This window comes from Oncorhynchus masou, chromosome 32 (assembly GCF_036934945.1).
Source record: "Oncorhynchus masou masou isolate Uvic2021 chromosome 32, UVic_Omas_1.1, whole genome shotgun sequence".
NCBI classification, from domain to species: domain Eukaryota; kingdom Metazoa; phylum Chordata; class Actinopteri; order Salmoniformes; family Salmonidae; genus Oncorhynchus; species Oncorhynchus masou.
This window is the reverse complement of record NC_088243.1, coordinates 29,807,974-29,835,955: the sequence shown is the minus strand read 5'-3', so window position 1 is coordinate 29,835,955 and position 27,982 is coordinate 29,807,974. Positions and strand designations below refer to the sequence as shown.

Here is a 27,982-nt window from a genome sequence, read left to right as displayed (position 1 = left end):
CACATAAAATAGAACAGATAACTTAGAAGATAAGAAAGTATCACATTCTCATGGGTGTTTTGTGTGTTTATTGAATCTTGATCTAGAGAAGACATCAGATGTTGAGAACATACACTTAGGTTTGATCAAGCTATCTGCTGAGTGCTGATAAGTTAAAGATGAATTTTATAGATGGAATATACTCAGCACTATTTAGAATGTATGACAAACATGCTACCTCAAAGTTAGAATAATAGTGGGTTATTGAACTTTCAAACATTTTCCTATGAAGTTTCTGCTATGTAAATGTTTGTCTGTCCTGGTAAATAATTAAGTGAATGTTGACTTCAACCACATGGGGGCAGACTTAAGGCATTTTGGGCCTAAGTTCAATCACTCAATTAGATACCGTAGCCCTGTGAGAAAAGTAAACAGTTAATAAAATCCATTGTTAAAAGTCAGAGAGCATATGGTTGAATGATGTTCATTCATGAACAAATAAGTGATTTCACGGAAGTGCAAGCAGCAGTGTTAGCAATTATACTAGATATCAACTCTTAGTCCATCTTGCCTCAGGCAGAAAGGGAAGTACAGTATCTCCATCCATATCAGGTTACTTATCACTCAGTTAAGGGTAGAAGGGGGAAAGAAGTATCTGAGTGAGGGGAGTTGGACAGGGGAGTGCAGACAGGAAACAGGAGTTTCAGGGGTTTATTTTATTTTATCAGTCTATAATGACACAATACTATGACTAGTGCTTGTGTCAACATCAGGACCTTCTCCACAACCTACTCATTCAATGTCTCCATGAAGATAGAAATAAACTTATTGGATAACTATATATTAAAACAAGCATAGATCCTAATTAACCTCTTAGCAGTTCTTTTGTTTTGCTTATCTTTATCAGGGATGCCAATAATTATGAATGGACCTGACTGTATGTATTTAAATGTATTAGTTCACCCAAATTACAAAACGACACATTGGTTTCTTTACCCTGTAAGCAGTCTATTGACAGTATTTGACAGCAATCCATGCTTTGGTTTAGTTTACCTGGCACTGTTTTCAAATCCTGGTACCGATATTGTCAAAATCATTTTAAAACATTAGCATTTGGAAACAGTACCCCGGAAATAAAACCAAACCACAGATTGCTGTCATCCCACTGGGCAAAAACTGGTTAAATTAATGTTGTTTTCCAATGTCATTTCAACAAAGCAAAAAAAGTGATGTTGAATCAATGTGGAAACCTGATTTGGATTTGCAAAAAGTCATCAACATAAGGGAATTTCGTATTTTTTTAACCCAACTTTTAACCAAAACCCAATGACATGTTGACATTTTCTGTTGATTTCATGTTGAATTCGCATTAGTTGACAACTCAACCAAATGTAAATCAAAACATTGAAATTGTGTCTGTGCCCAGTGGGATACCTTGTCCATAGACTGCTTACAGTGTAAGGAAACCAATGCGTAATTTGGGTTAACGACCCCTTTAAGTCAGAGAGTGAGTGACATGTTGTCTACTCCATGGGAACATTTCTAACATACAGTTTATCTAGCTCCCTGTCTGGACATGTGTGATTAGTTCCAACACAGCAGGCTTACAGAAACATCCTCATAGGGGGCCAATGTCTAGTAGAGAGCTATGACTAAAAGGAAGGCCCCACCTTTCCTCTGCTGCAGGCACAGCAATGCAGCAATATATGAAGTTGTGGTGGCAAATTCCAGGGAGCCTGAAACTACTAGTCATGGGATGATGGACATAAAGGTTTGGGATACTGTGAATAAACCTGCCAACTCTGATTAACAAAATGACACACACCTATTGCTGGAATCCATGTAGTTATTGCACACTTAATTAAATCACTTTTATCACAATTAAGTTTTTTAAAATTCAAAATAATCAATGTAAGAACAGATATTGCACACAGCCAATTGCACACTTAACTTAATTGTGATGAAAGTGATACGATTTTAAATAATCAATGTAAAAACAGATATCTCATATCTAATTGGACATAGGCTTAATGTAAAAACAATTTAATCATGACTCATGCTTTAATGACGACAAATCACTAAACAATGGCAATAGGTTCATAAAGAAATGGGTTAGGCAGCCTACTCATTCTACTAATTTGAGCTCTTGCGCATAAATTACTGAGGAGTGAGTCGCATCACCAAAACAACTTTTGTTCAAGTGCGTTTACGCCCACACAGACACAGCACGATGCATCTTAATTTGTGCCATCCTCATTGACAAGTCAAAACAATGGTGAGCTCCCCACCGGCGCGCGGCCGCACACTGAACAAGGCACGCAATGAAAATGCTCTCATCGAAACGGACACAGATGGATAGTCTCGTTCAACCACTTGTTGCCCAGTATCTCGCTATGGGATGCCAATCCAAAGAAAATGGGCAAAATGAAAATGTGGGATCAAATGGAAAGGAAAAAGAACATCCGTAAGTTATTTTTTTTAACGAACTCCTGTATTTGTGAATGAACTGAATTGGTTTATGGTTTATGAAGCGCATTACGCAGACATTTGAAATAGCCTACAGCAAATATCGTTTTGTCAATTTGAAACATACGCAATTATAAAACCTTTGACACCGAATAAACATTATGATCTTGTTGATTTAGAATGTAAATCAAACTTTTGGTGGTTCTTAGTCATATAATAACTTTATGAGTGCAACAATTCCGTACCCTGCGATTTATAAAAGCATCGACCAGGACGTACAACTGATGCACTCTCAAAACATATTCTCTATAGACGGTCTTCTCTCTTTCGAATGTCATTCCATAGTTAGCCTATAGATTGGAAAGAGTATAGAACAAATGGCATGCATGGCATCCTCTCCGTTTATCAGCCAACTGTTTATTCAGTGGTTCCTATAATAGAAGTCGGCAATCAACAATGATTTCCCCAAAAGGAAGGAAATGAGAACAATGAAAAATAGCAAAGCTACCTTTACTCTAAAACACCAGGTATGAAACATTTTGGAGTGTAGTATAATGACCTGAAAAGTGTTGTGTTATATTTGCCTGTGTGATTTCTTTAGGATTAACATGTAGCATTTTCATTGTGTTGTCTACTTCAATATTGTATGCACAGCATGCTATAAATGGCTCTATACACACACACACACACACACAGCTGTGCCCTCTACACCTCCCTCCACCTCATGCCCTCTCTCGTCCACTGCCCCTCCAGAAGGCCCTCTCTCTCTAAGGTCTGCCCGCCTGTGCCTGTTCGGCCTCAGCGGTTCAACAGGCCCCATCTGGCCCAGATGACCCAGGGCAAGGTCATGATGTCTCTGGGACACTATACCAAGGGGGCCAGCTGGGAAGAGCTGATCCAGGCCTGTATCCAGTCCTTCGGTGAGTCACTGTGTTCTGGGCTGCTCTTGTGTTTCTGCCAGTAATACTATTGGTAACTGAATGATAATACTGACTTTATATGATTTCACAATACTGAATATGTGCTGCATATTTTCCTTTTTTGTATGAAAAAAAATTATTTTTTTTTGTTGCATGAGTTTGTTGTTTAGCTGTACAAAATGGTTGTGAAGGTCAAGATCATTGTCATTAGTTATGTTGTCAGTTTATAGCATCTGCTTCATTTCCCTTTTTAAGTGACGTTGAACGCTGAGCCTCAGTTGTTTTTAAATCAGTAGGGTGAATGTTTCCTGGAAGCACCTGTTTCTCTCGGCCTCTAGCTGTTTGATGTTAAGAGACCCTGTCTCCATGAAACTGTTACCATTTACAAGGTATCTCTAATTAGCCTATAGGGCTAGGTTGACAAAAACAGACTGCATTTAAAAACTTTTCCCTTCTATGAACTAGCCTCTATTTGTTGTTTAACAATATGGTTGTCAGTCTTTGCATTTGAGATGAGACAGGGATGTATTTGTTATTTATTTACGTTTATTTGACAGGGACAATGCACAACAAAACATGCGTCTCAGAGCACTGAGATATAATGCATTGCACCAGATTTAGTTTTATTAGAATATTACGATCACTTTCACAAAAATGTTAAATGGGAGGCAGTGTAGCCTAGTGGTTAGAGCATTGGACTTGTAAACAAAAGGTTGCAAGTTCAAATCCCTGAGCTGACAAGGTACAAAATCTGTCGTTCTGCCCCTGAACAGGCAGTTAACCCACTGTTCCTAGGCTGTCATTGAAAATACGAATTTGTTCTTAACTGACTTGCCTAGTAAAATAAAGGTAAAAAAAATAAAGTATATATGTATAAGTATACCTACACACAGGGGAGGAACCAGACTACTAGAATTCTTTGGATTTTGGTTGTTATAAGTAAAAAACAAATCATCTGCCCAATGGGGCAGGCTCAACTTGCGCGACTGCTCATGTCACTTGCCCAGGGCAATGGACTATTCAATTTCTCTAAGACTATATTTAAATGATAATGCCCGATAAACCAGTGTTTGGAGGATATATTGGCACTGGTGTTGTTAGGCTCGAGACGAAGTTGATATATCCTCAAAACACCGGCTTCGAAGGGCATTATCACTTTCATACAAGAGGTTACCAACATATTCAAATAATGATTGACATATTTTCATTAGACACGACCCAGTCGTTCAGTCTTTGTTCTGTATCTATGGATGCAACCCAGTCCTTCGTTCTAAATGTTCCATTGCCATACTGGCTGGCAACGTTCTTATCCCTTGCTTGCTAGCTAGCCAACTACGGCTAACTTACAGTCACGTCAAAAAGTGCAGCCAGAATGAGTAGCTGCCTTTGCATTTGTTTAAGCTGTTTTCTAGTGACATTTATTTGGATACATTCATAACAATGAGCTAATGGTGTAATTTCACCTGGCATAGAAAATGTGCTCACTTGTCAGGACACTTGTTCAGAGGAGCTAGCCAACAACACAGCTACTGTAACACAATCAATTCAAACAGAAGCTGGAAAGACTGAAAATTATCTGTGTTGTTTGACCTTTTTTCAATTTACCTTTTTTTGTATACAGAGCCTTGACCTTTCCGGCAGTCTGTTACGTTACAGCCTTATTCTAAAGTTGATAAATGTTTCCTTCATCAATCTACACACACAATACCCCATAATAACAAAGCAAAAACAGTTTTTTTTTTGCAAATGTATAAAAATTTAAAAAAAAAACTGCAATATGACATTTACATAAGTGTTCAGACCCTTTACTCAGTACTTTGGTGAAGCATCTTTGCCAGTGATTACAGCATCAAGCATCTTGGGTATGCATCTACAAACTTGCCACACCTGTATTTGGGAAGTTTCTCCCAATCTTCTCTGCAGATCCTCTCAAGCTATGTCAGATTCAATGGGGAGCGTTGCTGTATAGCTATTTTCAGGTCTCTCCAGAGATGTTAGATTGGGTTCAAGTCCGGGCTCTGGCTAGGCCACTGAAGGACATTCAGAAAACACTCCTGAGTTGTCTTGGCTGTCTGCTTAGTGTCGTTGTCCTGTTGGAAGGTGAACATTTACCCCAGTCGGAGGTCCTGAGTGCTCTGGAGCAGGTTTTCATCAAGGATCTCTCTGTGCTCTGTACAGCAGGATATTGAATTTCAATTTTGAAACAATGTTGCAAATGTTGAAGAGACAGACAGGAAGGTTTTTACAAATCTCTGCTGTTGAAAACAACATGTTAGTCTAAAAGAAAAGTGAGATGTCTAGATGCATTTTATAGTGGAGATCAAGTTTATAAATTGCCTCGCTGGGCTAATGAGACAGTGGATTGCGCAGTCAGATGGAACAGAGTAAATAGGCATTTTAACGTCATAGATTTAGCCGTTGGTAACTTATGGAATAGACACCGGCTGGATTGCGGTTTTACCCAATCAGCATTCAGGATTAGACCCACCCGTTGTATATTATTGTATGTGGATCTACTGCAACTCTGCCTGCTCTGAATATGATACAGTATAACAAAATCATTCACCAATTGTGAAGTATTGATTCAGTAGACATGGAATGTGATTTAAGGATATCACATTAGTAATACATTGACTTTGTCTATTTACATGTATTTAAATATTCTGTATATTGGCTGCAATATGGAAGCTGTCAAAACCCTATCAAGATACCCTGTTAAATGAGAATAATGTGCCCTACTAAGTTGTCTGGAGTGCTCTCAAAGTTATCGTGATTATCTATTGGAGGAGGCAAGCATTCTGATTGCTGTTGCTTGGAGACACAAATGGAGTGAAGAGTGAGTGATGAGGAGGTGGTGCAGTGGACTGAATACAGAGAGTGACATCCCTTACTTACAGTTATCTGTCAAGGAAAATAATGACAGAATAATAGCAGGCTGTTCATTTAGGATTTATAAAAAATATATCAGCCATGTTAATCAAGTGTGTGCTCTTCTAAAGCTCCTTTTATGTCTTTTTAGGAGAATTCATCCATATGGTTTACTAACAATATGTGTTGAATGACTGAAATTGTCATTGAATTTCCAAATCAGACTTCACAGGTCATTGAGAGAAATTCCGATCCTTTCAAGGAAATCTATTCTACAGTAAGGAGATTAACATGCAAGTGTTTTGAATCCAAGTTAATACGAGGGTACAAAATGGACCTACTGTAGTACAGAGAGGTCAAACAGGGCGGAGCGTTCCCCAGCGGCTGCTGACTCACATCAGAGGCTGACCCCCCAGGTCCTGGGGCTCCTGGGGCTCCGGCACCTTTTCAAATGTGAGAGCACACGTAAGAGTCATTTGAAAGATTGGGCTAGCAGCAGTAAGGCAAAGGTCAGCTACCCAAAAGGCCCTTCTCAGATGCTGACCACTCTTTGAAATGCAGAGCACCAAGGGGTGGGGATCAATAATGTTTGACATCATCATTCACCCCCAAGTCCACGCCCCACAGTTCCACTCACCCACAGGGCCCGAAGTCTCTACACTAGCATAATGTTAATGGACAGCAATAAGCATTGCAGAGATTTGTAAGCCTCAATCGTGGAACCCATTTGTAATTAAATTAATTTTCCAAGTAATTCATGTATGATGCAGGCACACAACCTGTGAATCTCACAAAGAGATATCCACTGCAGGCTCGGATGTACTGTAGACGCTAATGTGAAAAACCTTTGTGCCTATGGTGGTCAACATATGTTTAAACACTTACGGAGCATCATGGCTGTTTGTGGATATTAAATCAATTTCTTGTACTCCATTGTTCTACATGTACATGTACTACAGCATGTTGGGCCAACATTATAAGGTACATGCAGTAGAGAGTGTGCAACTAATAATGACATGGAAATCCCTGGGGCCTCTTAGACTGTTCCTTACCGATTCTTTCATGTATACAGCAGAGATAAGCATTGGCCTGACTGAGGCAAAACAAAATGATCATCCATCCCATTAGACCACCAACAATTCTGAAATATTCATCCCTAACTACAACATTTTCAGACAAGATAGAACGGCCAAAGGAGGCGGTGTTGCAATCTACTGCAAAGAGAGCCTACAGAGTTCTGTCCTACTATCCAGGTCTATACCTAAACAATTTGAACTTCTACTTTTAAAAATCCACCTCTCTAAAAACAAGTCTCTCACCGTTGCCGCCTGCTATAGACCACCCTCTGCCCCCAGCTGTGCTCTGGGCACCATATGTGAACTGATTGCCCCCCATGTATCTTCAGAGCTCGTGCTGCTAGGCGAACTAAACTGCAACATGCTTAACACATATCTAAACTTTATGCCCTCAATCTCACACAAATGATCAATGAACTTACCAGGTACCACCCCAAAGGCGTAAACACGGGCACGCTCATAGATATCATCCTAACCAACTTGCCCTCTAAATACACCTCTGCGGTTTTCAACCAAGATCTCAGCGATCACTGCCTCATTGCCTGCATCCGTAATGGGTCAGCAGTCAAACGACCTCCGCTCATCACTGTCAAACGCTCCCTGAATCACTTCAGCGAGCAGGCCTTTCTAATCGACCTGGCCGGGGTATCCTGGAAGGATATTGATCTCATCCCGTCAGTAGAGGATGCCTGGTTATTTTTTTTAAATAACCAGGCAAATTCCTCACCATCTTAAATAAGCATGCCCCATTCAAGACATTTAGAACCAGGAACAGATATAGCCCTTGGTTCTCTCCAGACTTGACTGCCTTTAACCAACACAAAAACATCCTATGGCGTTCTGCATTAGCATCGAACAGCCGCCGTGATATGCAACTTTTCAGGGACGCTAGAAACCAATATACACAGGCAGTTAGAAAAGCCAAGGCTAGCTGTTTCAAGCAGAAATTTGCTTCCTGCAACACAAACTCAAAAAAGTTCTGGGACATTGTAAAGTCCATGGAGAATAAGAACACCTCCTCCCAGCTGCCCACTGCCCTGAAGATAGGAAACACTGTCACCACCGATAAATCCACTATAATTGATAATTTCAATAAACATTTTTCTACGGCTGGCCATGCTTTCCACCTGGCTACCCCTACCCCGGTCAACAGCACTGCACCTCCCACAGCAACTCGCCTAAGCCTTCCCCATTTCTCCTTCTCACAAATCCAGTCAGCTGATGTTCTGAAAGAGCTGCAAAATCTGGACCCCTACAAATCAGCAGGGATAGACAATCTGGACACTTTCTAAAATGATCTGCCAAAATTGTTGCCACCCCTATTACTAGCCTGTTCAACCTCTCTTTCGTGTCGTCTGAGATTCCCAAAGATTGGAAAGCAGCTGCGGTCATCCCCCTCTTCAAAGGGGGGGACACTCTTGACCCAAACTGCTACAGACCTATATCTATCCTACCCAGCCTTTCTAAGGTCTTCGAAAGCCAAGTCAACAAACAGATTACCGACCATTTCGAATCCCACCATACCTTCTCCGCTATGCAATCTGGTTTCAGAGCTGGTCATGGGTGCATCTCAGCCATGCTCAAGGTCCTAAGCGATATCTTAACCACCATCGATAAGAAACAATACTGTGCAGCCGTATTCATTGACCAGGCCAAGGCTTTTGACTCTGTCAATCACCACATCCTCATCGGCAGACTCGACAGCCTTGGTTTCTCAAATGATTGCCTCGCCTGGTTCACCAACTACTTCTCTGATAGAGTTCAGTGTGTCAAATCGGAGGGCCTGTTGTCCGGGCCTCTGGCAGTCTCTATGGGGGTGCCACAGGGTTCAATTCTCTGACCGACTCTCTTCTCTGTATACATCAATGATGTCGCTCTTGCTGCTGGTGAGTCTCTGATCCACCTCTACGCAGATGACACCATTCTGTATACTTCTGGCCCTTCTTTGGACACTGTGTTAACAACCCTCCAGGCGAGCTTCAATGCCATACAACTCTCCTTCCATGACCTCCAATTGCTCTTAAATACAAGTAAAACTAAATGCATGCTCTTCAACCGATCGCTGCCTGCACCTGTCCAACATCACTACTCTGGACGGCTCTGACTTAGAATATGTGGACAACTACAAATACTTAGGTGTCTGGTTATCCTGTAAACTCTCCTTCCAAACATCTCCAATCCAAAGTGAAATCTAGAATTGGCTTCCTATTTCGCAACAAAGCATCCTTCCAAACATACCCTTGTAAAACTGACCATCCGACCAATCCTCAACTTTGGCGATGTCATTTACAAAATAGCCTCCAATACTCTACTCAATAAATTGGATGCAGTCTATCACAGTGTCATCCGTTTTGTCACCAAAGCCCCATATACTACCCACCACTACGATCTGTACTCTCTCGTTGGCTGGCCCTTGCCTCATACTTGTCGCCAAACCCACTAGCTCCAGGTCATCTACAAGACCCTGCTTGGTAAAGTCCCCCCTTATCTCAGCTCGCTGGTCACCATAGCATCACCCACCTGTAGCACGCGCTCCAGCAGGTATATTTCTCTGGTCACCCCCAAAACCAATTCTTCCTTTGGCCGCCTCTCCTTCCAGTTCTCTGCTGCCAATGACTGGAACGAACTACAAAAATCTCAAACTGGAAACACTTATCTCCTTCACTAGCTTTAAGCACCAGCTGTCAGAGAAACTCACAGATTACTGCACCTGTACATAGCCCATCTATAATTTAGCCCAAACAACTGCCTCTTTCCCTCCTGCATTTATTTATTTATTTTGCTCTTTTGCACCCCATTATTTCTCTCTACGTTGTACATTTTTACACTGCAAATCAACCATTCCAGTGTTTTACTTGCTACATTGTATTTACTTCGCCACCATGGACTTTTTTTGCCTTTACCTCCCTTATCTCACATATTATATGGACTTATTTTTCTACTGTCGTCCTCGTCTGAGGAGGAGTAGGAGAGATCGGACCAATATGCAGAGTGGTACGTGTCCATGTTAATTTATTCAACAGAACACTAAACAAAATAACGGAGAATGAAACGAAACAGTTCTGAAAGGTTACATGCACTAAACAGAAAACATTCACCCACAAAACACAGGTGGGGAAAACGCTACCTAAGTATGATTCTCAATCAGAGACAACGAACGACACCTGCCTCTGATTGAGAACCATACCAGGCCAAACGCATACAGTGGGGCAAAAAAGTATTTAGTCAGCCACCAATTGTGCAAGTTCTCCCACTTAAAAAGATGAGGCCTGTAATTTTCATCATAGGTACACTTCAACTATGACAAAATTAGATTTTTTTTTCTCCAGAAAATCACATTGTAGGATTTTTAATTAATTAATTTGCAAATTATGGTGGAAAATAAGTATTTGGTCAATAACAAAAGTTTATCTCAATACTTTGTTATATACCCTTTGTTGGCAATAAGGGGTCAAACGTTTTCTGTAAGTCTTCACAAGATTCACACACTGTTGCTGGTATTTTGGCCCATTCCTCCATGCAGATCTCCTCTAGAGTAGTGATGTTTTGGGGCTGTTGCTGGGCAACACAGCCTTTCAACTCCCTCCAAAGATTTCCTATGGGGTTGAGATCTGGAGACTGGCTTGGCCACTCCAGGACCTTGAAATGCTTCTTACGAAGCCACTCCTTCGTTGCGCGGGTGGTGTGTTTGAGATCATTGTCATGCTGAAAGACCCAGCCACGTTTCATCTTCAATGCCCTTGATGATGGAAGTAGGTTTTCACTCAATGGCCCCATTCATTCTTTCCTTTGCACGGATCAGTCGTCCTGGTCCCTTTGCAGAAAAACCGCCCCAAAGCATGATGTTTACACCCACATGCTTCACAGTAGGTATGGTGTTCTTTGGATGCAACTCTGCATTCTTTGGCCTCCAAACACGACGAGTTGAGTTTTTACCAAAAAGTTGTATTTTGGTTTCATCTGACCATATGACATTCTCCCAGTCTTCTTCTGGATCATCCAAATGTTCTCTAGCAAACTTGGTCCTGGACATGTACTGGCTTAAGCAGGGGGACACGTCTGGCACTGCAGGATTTGAGTCCCTGGCGGCGTAGTGTGTTACTGATGGTAGGCTTTGTTACTTTGGTCCCAGCTCTCTGCAGGTCATTCACTAGGTCCCCCCGTGTGGTTCTGGGATTTTTGCTCACCGTTCTTGTGATCATTTTGACCCCATATGGTGAGATCGTGCGTGGAGCCCCAGATCGAGGGAGATTATCAGTGGTCTTGTATGTCTTCCATTTCCTAATAATTGCTCCCACAGTTGATTTCTTCAAACCAAGCTGCTTACCTATTGCAGATTCAGTCTTCCCAGCCTGGTACAGGTCTACAATTTTGTTTCTGGTGTCCTTTGACAGCTCTTTGGTCTTGGCCATAGTGGAGTTTGGAGTGTGACTGCTTGAGGTTGTGGACGGGTGTCTTTTATACTGATAACAAGTTCAAACAAGTGCCATTAATACAGGTAACGAGTGGAGGACGAGGAGCCTCTTAAAGAAGAAGTTACAGGTCTGTGAGAGCCAGAAATCTTGTTTATTTGTTTGTAGGTGACCAAATATTTATTTTCCACCATAATTTGCAAATAAATTCATAAAATTCATTAAATAAAATTCATTAAAAATCCTACAATGAGATTTTCTGGATTTTCTTTTCAAATTTTGTCTGTCATAGTTGAAGTGTACCTGTGATGTATATTACAGGCCTCTCTCATGTTTTTAAGTGGGAGAACTTGCACAATTGGTGGCTGACGAAATACTTTTTTGCCCCACTGTAAACACAACCTTGAAAAACGAACAAATTGCCCACGCCAACTCACGCCCTGACCATACTAACACAAAGACAAAATAAAGGAACTAAGGTCAGAACGTGACAGTATGTTTGTTTTACTCCATGTGTAACTCTGTGTTGTTGTATGTGTCGAACTGCTTTGCTTTATCTTGGCCAGGTAGCAATTGTAAATGAGAACTTGTTCTCAACTTGCCTACCTGCTTAAATAAAGGTGAAATAAGAAAATAAAAACATTTGCCCAGTCACTTTACCTCTGTCAAAACAAGGAAAGACTCCTTTCACCATGGCTTTGCTGATGAATGCCTATGATAATAAAACACCTCAAAGTAAGGCAACGCTCCCTGAATTTGGCCTTGTTTGTCATCACATCCCTTGTCCTATCCCAGTGCAGCCTGCCGCTGCTTTCCTAACTTTCCACAGTGAGTAAGACAGAGGGGATTTCCTCAGCAATTAGCCCCGTCTGGGTTGGCAGGGAGGTGTTGTAAAATGATGAAGTAATTGTTTACCTGGTAGTGAATCAAAAGCTCTTCCTTGTTATTTTAGATGATTTTAGAGCAGAACTTGCTTATATGATTGCAGCAATAAAAAAAACATTACGTTTGTATAAGTAGAGGAAGGATAGAGTTGAGTTGTTTTGCATCACAGTCCTTCAACATATAGTGACAGTATAAAGCGTCAAACCTATTACAACCGTTTCCCCTCAGAACAGTCTAATCATGTATATGATTTTCTAGATATTTTCACTCATGACAATTTTTCTTACAGTAAGATTATGTCTGTGTCATTGCTGGGAAGGCGACTTTTCATTGACATTGATCATTGGGGCGTTGTAGCCCTTGTTGGGACCGGTAAATAGAACACTGCCGTACCAGTGGTGCAGGATATGAGAGAAGGATTAGCTGCCTGCTGAAGTTGGCCCAGTGAGATAGTCCTTTCTAATGTTTGTTATCTATGTTGCCATCGTGTCTGAGGTATTTCAAGTCGATATGGGATATGTGGAGACCCATGGAAACGGTCATCCTTGTGTGGCATTAAGACAATACCAGCTGCTTAGGTTCAAAAGTTAAACACCATTTTCATGGATTCGTCAAGGTGCTTTCTTAGCTACGATATCCAGAAAATCACTGGCAGATTGTTTACCTGCAATGGAAGAGATCAGAAGCATAGCAAAGAGGTTGTCATTTGCTATCCAATAGACAAACATGATAGTGAACCACTTGTTTATAAACAACATGTTACAGAGGACCAACAAAATGTCCACTTTTCTCAAGTCAGATAATTTGTAAGAGAGAGGCTAATGTAGTTAGAAATGGAATCTGCAATTGCTACTGTGTGGATACAGCTAACAATGTATTCCTTGAGATGTTTTCCACAACGTCATATCCTTTTATCTCCAGTGCCTCTAGGGACAAAGCTGTTTGAGTAGATGACAGAGATGGTGGCTGAAGGTTCCTGTGATGCCATAAGTGTTGGCAGAGATATAGGGAGGCGGTCACAAAGACAGGAAGTGAGATACGACAGAGAAAAGTAGACCACAGAAAATTCACAATACCACCACAGGAAAAGACATTCAGAGATGGTGAATACACTTAGATTTGCAGTTGACACAAAACTGGCATGTTATTGTGTTCATGGTTGCGAAGCACACATTAAAATAAAAAAAATAAGGTATGATCTTTTGAAGTTGATTTGTATCATAATTTGACTGCAGACTTGTGGCTGAATGGAATCAGGAAGTTTTAATGGTTAAACCAATTGTTTTGTTGACATTCTGTAGCATGACATGACTGCTGGATTTGGTTATCAGAGAGCTACGGTAGCATTGGACATTGATATGCAGAAATAATTTTCTTGTCCATATGAAATCTCAACCATCTACAGTACATTATTGGCATTGTGATAGGCAACAGCATGTCTGTTGACGTACTCCATGTGTTGTGCTCTCTTTCAGATGCGGAGGGCTGTGTATGTGGGAGCAGCCACCTGATGAACATCACCCTAACCATGCACCGACTCCTCATGTCCTCCAGTGACCTCCTGGAGAAACTAATCTCCCTATATCCTTTACCAAGCCGACCCAATGCTCTATGGCTGTTCCACTACAGCAAAAACTATTATCGAGTTGGCACCAGGACCTGACCAATCTGTTGTGCCAAACATGGGATCTTTACCGCCTGTGCAGCGCTGTTTTGTGATCTGGTTGTCAGTAGCAACGGCCAATTAAGATCCAACTTGGCTGACAAGGTGCCATGCCATCGACTCCTCTCTCCTACCAGCAATGTGACTATCAATATGTGTCCACCCCAATTCTATATTGCTGTACTATAGAGCCTCTAAATGTCTTTGTTAGCTCCAGTACACATCACCATATTCTGTTTCCAATCCACTGTCTTCCAGGTACTTTACAGTCTTTTTCTATTACCATCTTAGCTACACAAAAAACACGATTCATCCCAATTTAATTCCCCCTCTTCAGGTCTGGTGTAAAAAGGCCACTGTAGTTGCCTATTTTCTGTTCTGAATGAGCAGTCTGTAATCTCGGGCTCCGTTCAACAAAGAGCTCTGACGTCACAAAGCCCAGAGGAGCGGCAGTACTGGCACAGTGAGGAGGGTACTAAGGCTAGGGGCTTCAGGTGTTAATTACCTCTTCCCAGACTGAAGCCCTCTTCAGTTCTATTTAAACACAGCCTCTCAGCTGCCCAAGGAGGATCGCTCACCAAAACCCACGTCACACCTCAAGATGCACTGTGCGTCCTGCCCTCTATTTTCAACCCCTAAGCTCGTTCTGAGCTGAAGACCCAGAAGCATCAAATATGGTTAAGAGTGGCTTAGGAACAAGTGAAAGCACTGGAGCCATTAATGCCATTTATCGTAAAAACAATCTGGCTTTGCGATAGTGTGGGTGGCTCTTCATCTCCCATGACGCAATTAGCCTTTTTATGTGCATCACTTCAAGCTGATTTCTGCCAACAGAGTGCAGCAAGGCTCATAGTGTCAGGCAATTTGTGTTTTTTTCCCCCGGTTTTATATAAGAAGAAGAATGGAGATGTTTTTTGAGTTAGGTACTCTGTACCTACCGAGCATATGGCACAGCAGCTTAGCTAATAAACTGTTCTCACAACCATTGAAATGTAAAAAGTAACCTTATGTTGGCTGTGTTTTTACCTGGTTGAGAGAACATGTGTTTACTCACTAAAAGGGTCGTCTGCCAGCACATCTTCTACAAGAGTAAGGATTGTCTGTTGTGCATGTTTTAACAGACACTTTTATCCAAAGCACAAGGAATCCAGCCCATAGCCCTGTAAACAACATGCTTCAACCAACTGAGCCATGGGAACCACACAACACCAGAATGATTCACTTGCTGATGCTCCTAACCAGTTCTCTTTTTTTGTGGTCGCCTCCTCCCACACCACCAAATGTCACATCTGTTCGCCTTTTAGTTTTCCTATTGATGAGTTTCCTGCGCTAAATACATTAAACACCAGTTAGTAATTGTTTACTTAGATGAATAGACATTTGAATAGACACTTTGTCCTGCACAGTGATCCAGATTGTTTATTCCCTGATAAATCCCACATACAGTTCCTGGTCTCTTCCCAGACTCTAAACAATGTGCACATTTTACTATACCAGTGAATCATAATGTATCCTTAACTTGAGGTGTTACATTTAAAAGCGCCCTGGAGAATAAGCAGTCCACAGAGTGTAAGAGGATCTGTTACTTCATTAGGTAAGTGTGTGTTCCCCCTGCAGTCGTCCTAATCATGCCACTACCACTGGGGTCCACTAAGGCCTCCACACAATAACTCACTATTCAATCATTCTTATGAAAGGACATTAAAGGGCTTATCTACATAACACCTAATAATACAATATTCTCTAACTGGGTTGATGGTTTAGGCAATGCTATTAGTGCATTCGCAAGAGCCTATAGTGTTGATTTCATGTTAGACAATAAACAACTAGGGTTTAGTGTTTGAAGTATACTCCCAGTCAGTATTAGATAGAATGTCGCTGCTCCACCCGCCTTAGGAGAAAACAACCCGTAGTTACTTAGGTTACCCCATTGGCTCCCTACAAAAACTGGACGTTTTTTTCAAATGCAATTTCCTTGTTGTCTGCTTGTTTTAGTCAATTATAAAACTGCATTTAAGAAAAGTACTTTTCAACCTTTCTCACTACTTAGAAAAACGCAATATTGTAGAGCTTCCCTCACTCCCCTTTTTATGCGGTGCTGGCAAACATGTGAGTGAGTGAGTTGCTACCGACCAGAACGTTAAGCTGGCCAAGACCAACAACACAAACAAACACAATATATAGCTACAAGTAGTGAGTGGAGTTACAAACGGACTATACTGAACAAGTTAAATGTCTTACCCGTGATGAAATTTTTTTTCACACACATAGCTACATGTACCCCACTTGGACACCAGGTTCCCACACTGCATAGCCCGGAGCTACATGGCTCTTCTCATGGGCTCTATTTCCCTATGTGGGAGCATTCCAAACCATAGGTCAAGATTTTTGACCTGGTTACATGTACAACATAGCAGCTTTTCTTTGTTATTTATGTATGACACAAAATCTACAATAAAGTTGCCTCTTTTACAATGGTGGTCAATGAGAAATAATGTTTGTTTTCCACAATTTGTGCGCGTGGTCAAGGGGAATTCCTCCTTATGTGAATATTGACTCGGGGTATAGTATTTAATTGTGGTAAACACAGTCTTATTGTCCATATATTTCAGGTATTGGATCCAGGAGTTCTGGACGATGTTCCGGTTACACAGCAGCCTGTCAGACTCCATGGAGCAGTTCCAAGATCTGGTCAGGGATCAGGGCCAGGAAAGGCTGTGCCCTCTCTTGCAGACTAAATGGATGTAAGTATTCCCGGTATATTACTGAACAGAATTCATGTCTCTCTTGAGGAAAGCATCTAGAATTACCTGAAAATGGTTTCATAATGGTTTCAAATGATGCCTGTGTAACACCTGTGTGTTTCCGGGCTGTGTTGTTCACCATGTTGTGTCCCAGAAATGATAGACACTGGTCTCAGAAGCCCAGTCAGAGGATCAAGGCTAACAGCAGTAAGAAGAGGAAAGTGTCTCTGCTGTTTGATCACCTGGAGCCCATTGAGCTGGCTGAGCACCTCACCTACCTGGAGTTCAAGTCCTTCTGTAGAATATCAGTGAGTAGAGTCCCAATCCGCCTATATGTGATCGCTATAAACACTATGACATTCTGAAGATTGTCATAGCACATGCGTTCTACAGTAGGTCTTTCAATGCATTCAAATGTGTTCTGCAAAACTTCTGTCCTTTTAGCAAAATGAGTCAGCATACGCTTTATTCTTTTTTCCAGTTTGCAGACTACCAGAACTATATCCGCACCTGCTGCATGAAGGACAACCCCATGATGGAACGTTCCATTACATTGTGCAATGGTATCTCCCAGTGGGTGCAGCTCATGGTTCTGAGTCGGCCTACAGCTCAGCTGAGAGCAGAGGTCTTCACCAAGTTCATCCATGTGGCTCAGGTATGGCCCTAACTATTTCTCCTCCTCCTCCAGAACAATTGTAGACTAACTCTACAGTATATGTCTAGACAATAACAAAATGTCCACATACAAGGTGTTTAGCCCCCATGTTTTGTACCCTCATGAATTGTGTTTGTTCAATGTCTATATCTGGTACATTTTCCTTGTATTAAACTAATGCATGTCTACCATATCGTACAGTGAGACCTTCAGTACCTACTACTGTACTGCAGAAGCACCATGATTTGTTGTTACATAATGCATATTAAAAGAGGGCTACTAATGACTCTCAAGAGCTCCATGATGGGCTTTTAGTGCATCAAAGATGCTGGCTAACAGTGAAAGTGTGCTCTGAATATTAACAAAGTACAGGCCTTCAGCACTAATGGATTTATCAGTGCTAAGTGCTAATACTGAGGATCTATCAGATGCTATGGGTTCCCTCCAAAAATGGAAAGGTACCGGAATTAGATGCGTTTCCTATAGAATTCTACTGGCTATTATCTGAGCGGTTGATGCCTCTTTTTCTCCCTATGATCAAGTACTGTCTGGTGAAAACGCTTCCTCATACTTTACGTCTTGCAGCTATTACTTTACTAAAAAAGAAAGATAAAGATCACACGTTGTGCTCCTCCCATAGACCAGTGTCACTTTTAAATGTTAATTATTAATTGATTGCTAAAATATTAACTTCTGCGCCTAGAGTCGGTGCCCAATCTCATCCACACAGACCAAACTGGTTTTGTGCAGGGTCGTCTATCCTGTGATAATTGACGTCTATATTTTGTAACCACATTCCAGTTATTGAAAAAGGTTACTATTGACTTGAAAAGAATGGACTTCCTTCCGATTTATCTCACAGCCAGCGTTAATGTCATCCAAATGTCAATATTACCAAAATGTCTTTATTTGTTTCAGAATCTTCCAATTTCACCCTCTGCATTTTATCAAAAACATGCAAAGCCTATTTTCCTCATTTATTTGGAATAACGAATCACCCAGAATTTGTCTGCAGGTCCTGTATCTTCCATATAAGGTGGGTGGTCTGAATTGACCAAACCTAAAAATGTACTATAGGGCAGCCCAACTCACCCAAGTTAAGCAATGGTTTTCTCCCACATTAAGTTCTTGAGCAAAGGTAGAATCCTATGACATTTTACCATATGAGCTGAAATACCTTAACTATTTTGGCCTGCAAAATAAGGTTACAAATAACCCTGTCATTTTTAATAGTATACAATAATACACACGTATGGAAAGCAACTCACAAATGACTGGGTTACATTGCATCCCTCTCCACTTTTGCTCCCATATGGAGACATCCCTGCTTTTAAATTATGAGACATTTACAACCTGGCACAACAAGGGTTTAAGGAAAGTGTACCACCTCTTCCAGGATGGTACGACTATGAGAGACATTCTGTATTCCATCTGACCATTTGTTTCAATGTTTTCAAGTCTGACATATGGTTCAATTGAGGAATAAGGTTCTCTTGTGAAATCCAAATCATCTAAACGTGATGTCTTACTGAATAATAGTAAAACAAATTATCAACTGTATTTCCAAAGTTTGTGTTGTTAGATCATATGCTAGTAGACACAGATGTTACTAGATTAGGAACTATGACAACTACCGTCAGAGGAAGGCCCTGTCTAAGACTCCAGCCACCCTAGTCATGGACTGTTCTCTCTGGTACCACATGGCAGACAATACCGGAGCACCAAGCCATAAGACTCCTGAACAGCTAATCAAAGGGTTACCAAGACCCCTCTTTTAACGATGCTGCTACTCTGTTTATAATCAATGCATAGTCCCTAACTACCTACATGTACATATTACTTCAATTACCTCAACTAACCGGTCCCCCCTCACATTGACTCTGCACCGGTACCCTCTGTATATAGCCTCGCTTGTTATTTTACTGCTGCTCTTTAATTATTTTTTAACCTTTATATTCTATTTCTCACTTATCTATTTTTTTCTTAACTTCTTAAAGCGTTGTTGGTTAAGGGCTTGTAAGTAAGCATTTCACTGTAAGGTCTACACTACCTGTATTCGGCGCATGTGACAAATACGATTTGATTTGAAATGGGAACAAGATTGACAGTTTGAAATAAGCAGAGAGATAATATGTTCTACAGTTTGAAAGCACACACATTTTCCTACAACCTCAGTCACAAACTCTCAGGTTTACAGAATGAACTATACACCAGAAAAACTTGAATGCTGAAATGTCTTTTCTTTGTTGGAGGCAAAAGGCTACTTTTTATTCACAAGTTTTGGACATGCAATCTTATTTCAATGTTTTGGGAATCTGTAAACACAATTTCAGAAAGTTTTAAACAGATGTCTATCTCTCTCACGCCTTGTGTGTTTTGGGTCGAGTGAACTTGATCCATGGAACAATAATCATTAAAAAAATATATTGATCTGTCTGTGCGCCAATGTTTTTATAACATTACGCTGGAAATCAGATAGTTCCTCTACTTTAACACACTGGCTAAATGAAATATCTGGCTACATCCCTTTGAACAATATCTTCTATAATATCAAAGGCAGACCACGTCATTTACAAAACATCTGGCATTCCCACATCCAATTCATGGCAATAAGAGCGAATAAATAATGAGTGTTTATTATTATATATGTTTATTATTATAATTTGGTTGTTTTTTTGTGTCTAATTGTATGCATAGCTGTACCTTTTTTTTGGTACTGTATATGCAAGTACACGTGTGTATTTAATTAATTGTATCATGTGTTGAAATTGTATTTACACATGCTAAAATACACACACACAGTTGAAGTCGGAAGTTTACATACACCTTAGCCAAATACATTTAAACTAAGTTTTTCACAATTCCTGACATTTAATCCTAGTAAAGATTCCCTGTTTTAGGTCAGTTAGGATCACCACTTTATTTTAACAATATGAAATGTCAGAATAATAGGTAGAGTGATTAATTTCAGCTTTAATTTCTTTCATCACATCCCCAGTGGGTCAGAAGTTTACATACACTCAATTAGTATTTGGCAGCATTGCCTTCCATAAGCTTCCCACAGTAAGTTGGGTGAATTTTGGCCCATTCCTCCTGACAGAGCTGGTGTAACTGTCAGGTTTGTAGGCCTCCTTGCTCGCACACACTTTATCAGTTCTGCCCACACATTTTCTATAGGATTGAGGACAAGGCTTTGTGATGGCCACTCCAATACCTTGACTTTGTTGTCCTTAAGCCATTTTGCCACAACTTTGGAAGTATGCTTGGGGTCATTGTCCATTTGGAAGACCCATTTGTGACCAAGCTTTATCTTCCTGACTGATGTCTTGAGATGTTGCTTCAATACATCTGTAATGAGTCTGTGTGTAGCTGGTGTAGAGGAGTCAGGCGCAGGACAGCAGATAAGAGTAATGTATGTAATTTACTCAACAAATATACAATACGCGTCAATAAATCCAAGGCCACATAACGGACAGCAATACAAGAAACAATCACTCACAAACAAACATGGGGGAACAGAGGGTTAAATAATGAACAAGTAATTGGAGGATTGAAATCAGGTGTGTAAGACAAAACAAATGGAAAATGAAAAGTGGATTGGCGTTGGCTAGAAGGCCGGTGACGTCGACCGCCGAACGCCGCCCAAACAAGGAGAGGGACCGACTTCGGCGGGAGTCGTGACAATATCCACATAATTTTCCTACCTCATGATGCCATCTATTTTGTGAAGTGCACCAGTCCCTCCTGCAAGCAAAGAGGCACTGAGTTTGAAGGTCGGCCTTGAAATACATCCACAGGTACACCTTCAATTGACTCAAATGATGTCAATTAGCCTATCAGAAGCTACTAAAGACATGACATTTTCTGGAATTTTCCAAGCTGTTTAAAAGGCACTGTCAACTTAGTGTCTGTAAACTTCTGACCCACTGGAATTGTGATACAGTGAATTATAAGTGAAATAATCTGTCTGTAAACAATTGTTAGAAAAATGACTTGTGTCATGCAAAGTAGATGTCCTAACTGACTTGCCAAGTCGGTTAGGACATCTACTTTGCATGACACAAGTCATTTTTCCAAATTTGTGGAGTGGTTGAAAACGCTTTTTAATGACTCAAACCTAAGTGTATGTAAACTTCTGACTTCAACTGTATATATATATATATATAAAGTATTCCAAAAATAACTAGTGGCTCTACTTGATCAAATGCCTCTTCATCACTTCATTCACATGCAAAGCTGTGTTCTGAAGAGTAATGAGGAGCTGAGAGAGTTGGATGAAGAGGCAGCAGTCTGGAGAATCTCTCTGGGTTACATTAATGCATTAGTCAGCTGCCGCTCCTCTAACTCCTCTCAATGCATTCCACGCCAATGGGTTCCAGTGTCCCACAGCAGGGCCATATGATCAATTAGGGAACTGAGAAAAGTTGGTGAAACATTTACTGGGGCGACAGGTAGCCAAGTGGTTAGAGCATTGGGACATTAACTGAAAGGTTGCAAGATTGAATCCCTGAGCGGACAACGTAAAATCTGTTCTGCACCTGATCAAGGCAGTTGACCCACTGTTCTTAGGCTGTCATTGTAAATAAGAATTTGTTCTTAACTGACTTGCCTAGTTAAATAATGGTTAAAAGAAAACAACTAGATTTGTACAACTGTATTATCTAAGATTGTAAGCAACAGTATTATGAATGCCTAATGCAACCAACATTGGAGTGCTGCTTGTGGAGAGTGCTGTGGGTTGACACTGATTAAGGTTCAATTAGAATGTTTGTGTTTCCCAGAGCCTCCATCTTATGCACAACTTCAACACACTAATGGCTGTGGTGGGGGGCCTGTGCCACAGCTCCATCTCCAGACTTAAAGAGACCAGTTTGCATGTGTCCCACGAGGTCACCAAGGTACATTTATCTATAACATTATCATAACATGATCTATATTGATCAGTAAGTCTAAAATACAATACAAGGTAATAATCTCTTCTCTCCACAGGTGCTGAATGAGATGACAGACCTCCTGTCGTCCTGTAGGAACTATGACAACTACCGTCAGGTGTACAGCAGGTGTGCAGGCTTTAAGATCCCCATCCTGGGGGTCCACCTCAAGGACCTGATCTCAGTCAACGAGGCCATGTCAGACTACGTAGAGGACAACAAGGTGAATGTTCAGAAGCTCCAGGCTCTGTACAACCACATCAACGAGCTGATCCAGCTACAGCAGATCACCCCACAGCTCGATGCCAATAAAGACCTAGTCCACCTTCTCACGGTTAGTATACACCTAAGTACACAGTAATTCACACTACTGTGTCTGTTGGTAAATGACCCTGGTCTCTGACCCTGTTGTCCTCTACTGCTCAGCTGTCCCTAGACCTCTACTACACAGATGATGAGATATATGAGCTCTCTTACACCAGGGAGCCCAAGAACAGCAAAGCACCCGTGAGTAAAAAGGGAACATGAAAAACACTGTGGGAAATGAAACTATTTGCATAATGATTGAAATAGAAAATACTCCTAGCCATAGCAAGTTCACTGTGTTATGGCTAGGGGTGTTTTCAATTTCAAACATGTTTAATAATACTGACAAAAATCCAGTTAGCTCCAGTGAATCATGTCTGATGTTGCATATCCCATTAACAAACCTATTTAAAGAGAATGAGCACTGGAGCTCTTTTTTAATTGGCCCATTTAACATCAGCACAGTCTATTCTACATCTGATGACAATGTTCTGATCATCTGTTTTGTTTTACATCAGCCAGCCACCCCATCTAGACCTCCAGTGGTTGTGGAGTGGGCATCAGGAGTGGCCCCAAAACCTGACCCCAAAACCATCAGCAAACATGTGCAACGAATGGTGGATGTGAGTTGAAAATACCAAGGGAAGGAATATAGACATAAGCATTGTATTCTGTTTCATAAAAGCAGTAAATCATGTTTTAAATCATGTTTTGTCATGACCGTTATGTTATTTCCATTAATGTATACTACATACATTATTTCTCTGAAAGTTGTAGTTTTAATACTCTATCAGATCAAACTGAACAGAACTCTTTCCAGTTGATCTATTGTGCTTTGTGTATCTCATTACTATGTCTTGTGTCTCTTGTCCTCAACAGTCCGTGTTTAAAAACTATGACCATGATGAGAATGGCTACATCTCTCAAGGAGACTTTGAGAAAATCGCTGCTAGCTTTCCATTCTCCTTCTGTGTTATGGACAAAGAGAAGTATGTATATGGTTCCGTTGTGGCTGCATGGGCTCTCCTTTGGCACATTTGACAGTTCACACTAACAGCATGGGCTCATTTTTAACTGCAGAGAAAGGAAACTAAAGTGGAATCTGGGCATGTAGCTACAGGAAACAGAAATATCAACATAAGTATCAGCTAGCCATATGTCTCAGCAGTCAACTCTCACTGTGGTCAACTGAGGTTAAATCACAAACTTCTTAACCAGTTAGCTGGTGGAGTGAAACTGTTGAAGTGAAGTAAGGAAGCCTGCTAGTTTTGGTTCCTCTTATTTCAATGTGACATATAGAAGTATGAAATTAGGCCCAATATAGTACATACAGTACATTGCAAACATAAAATTTCTTATGAGACAGTTTGTTTACATGAGATATGCTTTGTGTTGTCCTGCTCCAGGGAAGGCCTCATAAGTAGAGAGGAGATCACAGCCTATTTCATGCGCGCTAGTGTCATCTGCTCCAAGCTGGGTCTTGGCTTTGTCCACAACTTTCAGGAGACCACCTACATGAAGCCCACCTTCTGTGACAATTGCTCCGGATTCGTAAGTCAAGACAGTACATTACAGCACTATGTCCTGATCTGTCTTTAGCTTAGCTGTCGGTCTCATTAGTATGGGCAGGAGTTTTTCCTGAAGTTGTCGCCTGATCAGGAAAGACTCTGGGGCTTAGTTATAGCATACTCATCAACAATAGCAATGCTGTTACGGCTTTAAATGACTATTTAAACATGCACATTCCTCATTCTTAAATATGTATTACTTCTGTTATCTCCAAACAACCTTTTCAAATTCCTCTTTTCCATAACAGTTGTGGGGCGTCATAAAACAAGGCTACAGATGCAGAGGTGATTATTTTATGTTTTATTGTTGCTGCGTCTAGACTGGAATATTCCATTATGTTTGCATAAATGTTATTCTGCACGTAGTTTACAGTTCAGTACATTGTTGATAGGATACAATGTTAACAGAGGTTGCTGATAATGGGGAGACTGCGAGGAGCAGGTAATGTGTAGCTATCTTGAGAAGGTGCATTGTGTGGTTTCTATCATGCAGACTGCTTGCTGAACCCTGCAGCACATGAAAGTCACAACCACAAAACAACTTTTTACTCTCTTCCCCTTGAAACAGTCAGAAACACGCTGTTTGCATGGCAACATGCACACACAGGTCTGAAAACTGTTCTGTTCCACAGGCACCATTAGGCAACCGAGGGGGAACGGAAGTTACATTATCTATTCGGGTGCTATTGACAACAAAACAAAAACATGCATTCTCTGTGCAACCCAACATGACCATACAAGAATCTATTTAAAAAAAACTCCTTTCCACCTCTGCCTGCTCTAACACGTTGTCTGCATTCTCTTGGCCTGTTCAGACTGTGGGATGAACTGCCACAGGCTGTGTAAGGACCAGGTGGCGTTTGAGTGTAAGAAGAATGCCAAAGGCAGCAGCACCTCTGAAGGTCCACTAACACCCGGCTCCACACCCGGCACTACAGGTGGGCCGGAAGGTGAGGAGGGACATACACACATACACGCATAGTAAATATGCTTGGGCCATGATCCCACTCTCTGAGGGTGTCTCAGGTGGACAACACATTTCCAATTTACACTGTATTAATGTGTGAAATAGCACAAATATAAGCAAGATATATTTTTTAAATCACACATACTAAATTATTTACCAAAATAGTGATGAACCACATGTCGTGTAACAGTAACCAACCAGAGTTGTGATTGCTAGTTGTGCTAGAAATCTAAGGCAGCAGAAGGTCGCCATCTGCTGGTCTAGAAGTAATACATCACCCTAGGTCTAGAAGTAATACATCACCCTAGGTCTAGAAGTAATACATCACCCTAGGTCTAGAAGTAATACATCACCCTAGGTCTAGAAGTAATACATCACTCTAGGTCTAGAAGTAATATTTTACATTTATTTAACTAGGCAGGTCAGTTAAGAACAAATTCTTATTTTCAATGACGGCCTATGAACAGTGAGTTAACTGCCTTGTTCAGGGGCAGAACGACAGATTTTTACCTTGTCAGCTCAGGGATTCGATCTTCCAACCTTTTGGTTGCTAGTCCAACACTCTAACCTCTAGGCTACTCTGCCATCCCATATATCCCTTTACTTGTGCTTACTACCGGTATGCAAAGTAAAACCTATCTTGGATAGTCCTAAACTATACCATTCCATGTGGTATCCATTATTGACAGGAGTCACATATATTGCAAATACACAGGAAATATAAAGTCCCAAATCATTATTTGAAAGGTATGTCTTTGCAGGTGAGAGAGCAGGTTTAATCTAGTTTATGGAAAAGTAGCACAGCATCTGGGTAGTTTCCCTATGTGGTGGACTGTCATACTGCCATACTGTCATACTGTCATCTCTAAAGTCAAGGACCTGCCTCACTTACTGTAACACTGGATGTGCTTTCTGTGGTCAGACAAACACTCAGTTGACTTTTTCTTAACCTTATGAGATTGACTGTTTGCAAACATATCACTTCAAAACCAGAGAACTGATTGAAATGGGTTGAACAGATCAGAGTTTACTGACTATCTTTATGGTGTTGTTTGTGCTAGGCTCAGAAGAGGGGCCTTTCCCCTACCCGTCAGAGGAATGTAGGGACTGGAGCCCTGACTCTGCGCCCCCCTCCCATCTGAGGCTCACCCCTAAGCTGTCCATGCCTGTGGGGGTCCACTGTAGCACCCAGACAGAGGGCCCTCCCACCCCTGCATCCCCGCCAGAGCCCAGTCGGCTACAGCCAGTACAGCCCTCTCTCCTGGCCCCTGTACCCTCCTCTCTCTTGGCCCCCGTACCCCCCTCCCTCACCCCATGCCCCAGTCCGGTGCCCCAACGCAAACAACGGGCCTATGCCAAGTGGGAGAACAGAACCTCTACAGTGCTGAAGCCCAGGGAGCCGGATGAAGATATAAAACCCAACTATGATGCTCTGGAAACGGTGAGATTCAGACACCACTACCTCTGGGTTACTGATATGTGTTCAATTGTGTACATTGAATGTACTATATTCTAATTTCTAGAGTTTTGAAGGCAAGGTTAAACATTCCAATAAATAAACAATGATGTTGAATGATTCTCAGGAGAACCAGAAGCTTCAGAAGAACAACGAAACACTGCGTAAGAAGCTGAGGGAGACGCAGCGCGAGGTAGAGATCCTGCAGACACTTCTGAAGAGGCACGCCCTGCACCCTGTGGTGGAGGACTCGTCCTCCTCCTCCTAGCCAGGAACACCCTTCAGCAGGTCAGACACACCCACTCTATGACATCACAGGTGATGCTCAGCCCTCTTTCTCCAGAGCCACTGACAGTACTGTTTGTCTTAAAGGACCACAGCGCCACACAATCAAGATACACAGAGGGACCTAAACGTCCCTGTGAGGAGACACTGTTACTCACATTGTTTTATGCCATGGGTACCTCACAGTGCAGTACATACAGCCACTAATTACCAGTTGCAGCCAATATGGGGTTATGAGGCATAGCCAATGAAAGTACCGTCCTGAATAGGACACAGCCAGTCAAAGTACAGTACCAGCCATTATGGAACAAAGCCAATCAGTGTGACATTGGGATGGGGACTCTGACAATTAGAATACCACACAGTATGGCCAGGACACTGGCCAAGTTCATTCAGGTGTACTGTGTAGTTATTATCCTGTCTTAAGTAATAACACGGTTGCATATTGTAAATCTATGTGATTTCAATGTCACTGTCAATATTTATTGTTAAAACACTACAATACAGGAAGATATAGATATAGATGAATCATTGTTTTAGTCTTTATGTAGGTAGGTGCAAGAATACATTTTCTAAAAAGACTACATTCAACCACAGTGTTCTTATGTATATTTCATCAGCTCAGTGCGGTCCATAGTAGCAAATAACATAATTTTAGATGTTTCACCAATGACGTACCATGTAAATAACCTAAGCATATCATATATTGTGGTGCCATTGTACCAGTCGTTTCTCTCAAGATGTCCTCTCTCAGTATTGCTGTCATAATGAATGTTATAATAAAGACATTTTCTCTATTCA

The 27,982-nt window shown here is 41.2% G+C and overlaps 1 protein-coding gene across 4 annotated transcripts; it reads left to right on the top strand.

The window, feature by feature from the left end:
* The first annotated feature begins 2,232 nt into the window (after positions 1 to 2,232).
* Positions 2,233 to 27,982, top strand: LOC135525889 (RAS guanyl-releasing protein 1-like). Of its 4 annotated transcripts, none has more exons than XM_064953845.1 (17): positions 2,233 to 2,443; positions 3,202 to 3,365; positions 14,082 to 14,189; positions 15,803 to 15,863; positions 16,882 to 17,013; positions 17,168 to 17,321; positions 17,495 to 17,668; positions 22,450 to 22,566; positions 22,658 to 22,933; positions 23,026 to 23,106; positions 23,424 to 23,528; positions 23,785 to 23,894; positions 24,312 to 24,456; positions 24,722 to 24,758; positions 25,289 to 25,423; positions 26,502 to 26,881; positions 27,024 to 27,982. In XM_064953845.1, the coding sequence occupies exons 1-17, from the start codon at positions 2,301 to 2,303 to the stop codon at positions 27,162 to 27,164; spliced, it is 2,463 nt and encodes an 820-aa protein (XP_064809917.1). In that variant the 5' UTR covers positions 2,233 to 2,300; the 3' UTR covers positions 27,165 to 27,982. The 4 variants fall into 4 exon arrangements, with proteins under 4 accessions (XP_064809917.1, XP_064809918.1, XP_064809916.1 ...); XM_064953846.1 differs by having other exon boundaries at positions 3,199 to 3,365; positions 25,289 to 25,411; XM_064953844.1 differs by having other exon boundaries at positions 3,199 to 3,365.

Bases quoted from the DNA above. Each gene is read 5' to 3' on its own strand.
- LOC135525889 (XM_064953844.1), top strand. From the start codon at position 2,301: ATGAAAATGCTCTCATCGAAACGGACACAGATGGATAGTCTCGTTCAA. The intron at 3,366-14,081 runs GTGAGTCACTGT...GCTCTCTTTCAG, and splicing joins GGCCTGTATCCAGTCCTTCG to ATGCGGAGGGCTGTGTATGT. The intron at 17,669-22,449 runs GTATGGCCCTAA...TGTGTTTCCCAG, and splicing joins AGTTCATCCATGTGGCTCAG to AGCCTCCATCTTATGCACAA.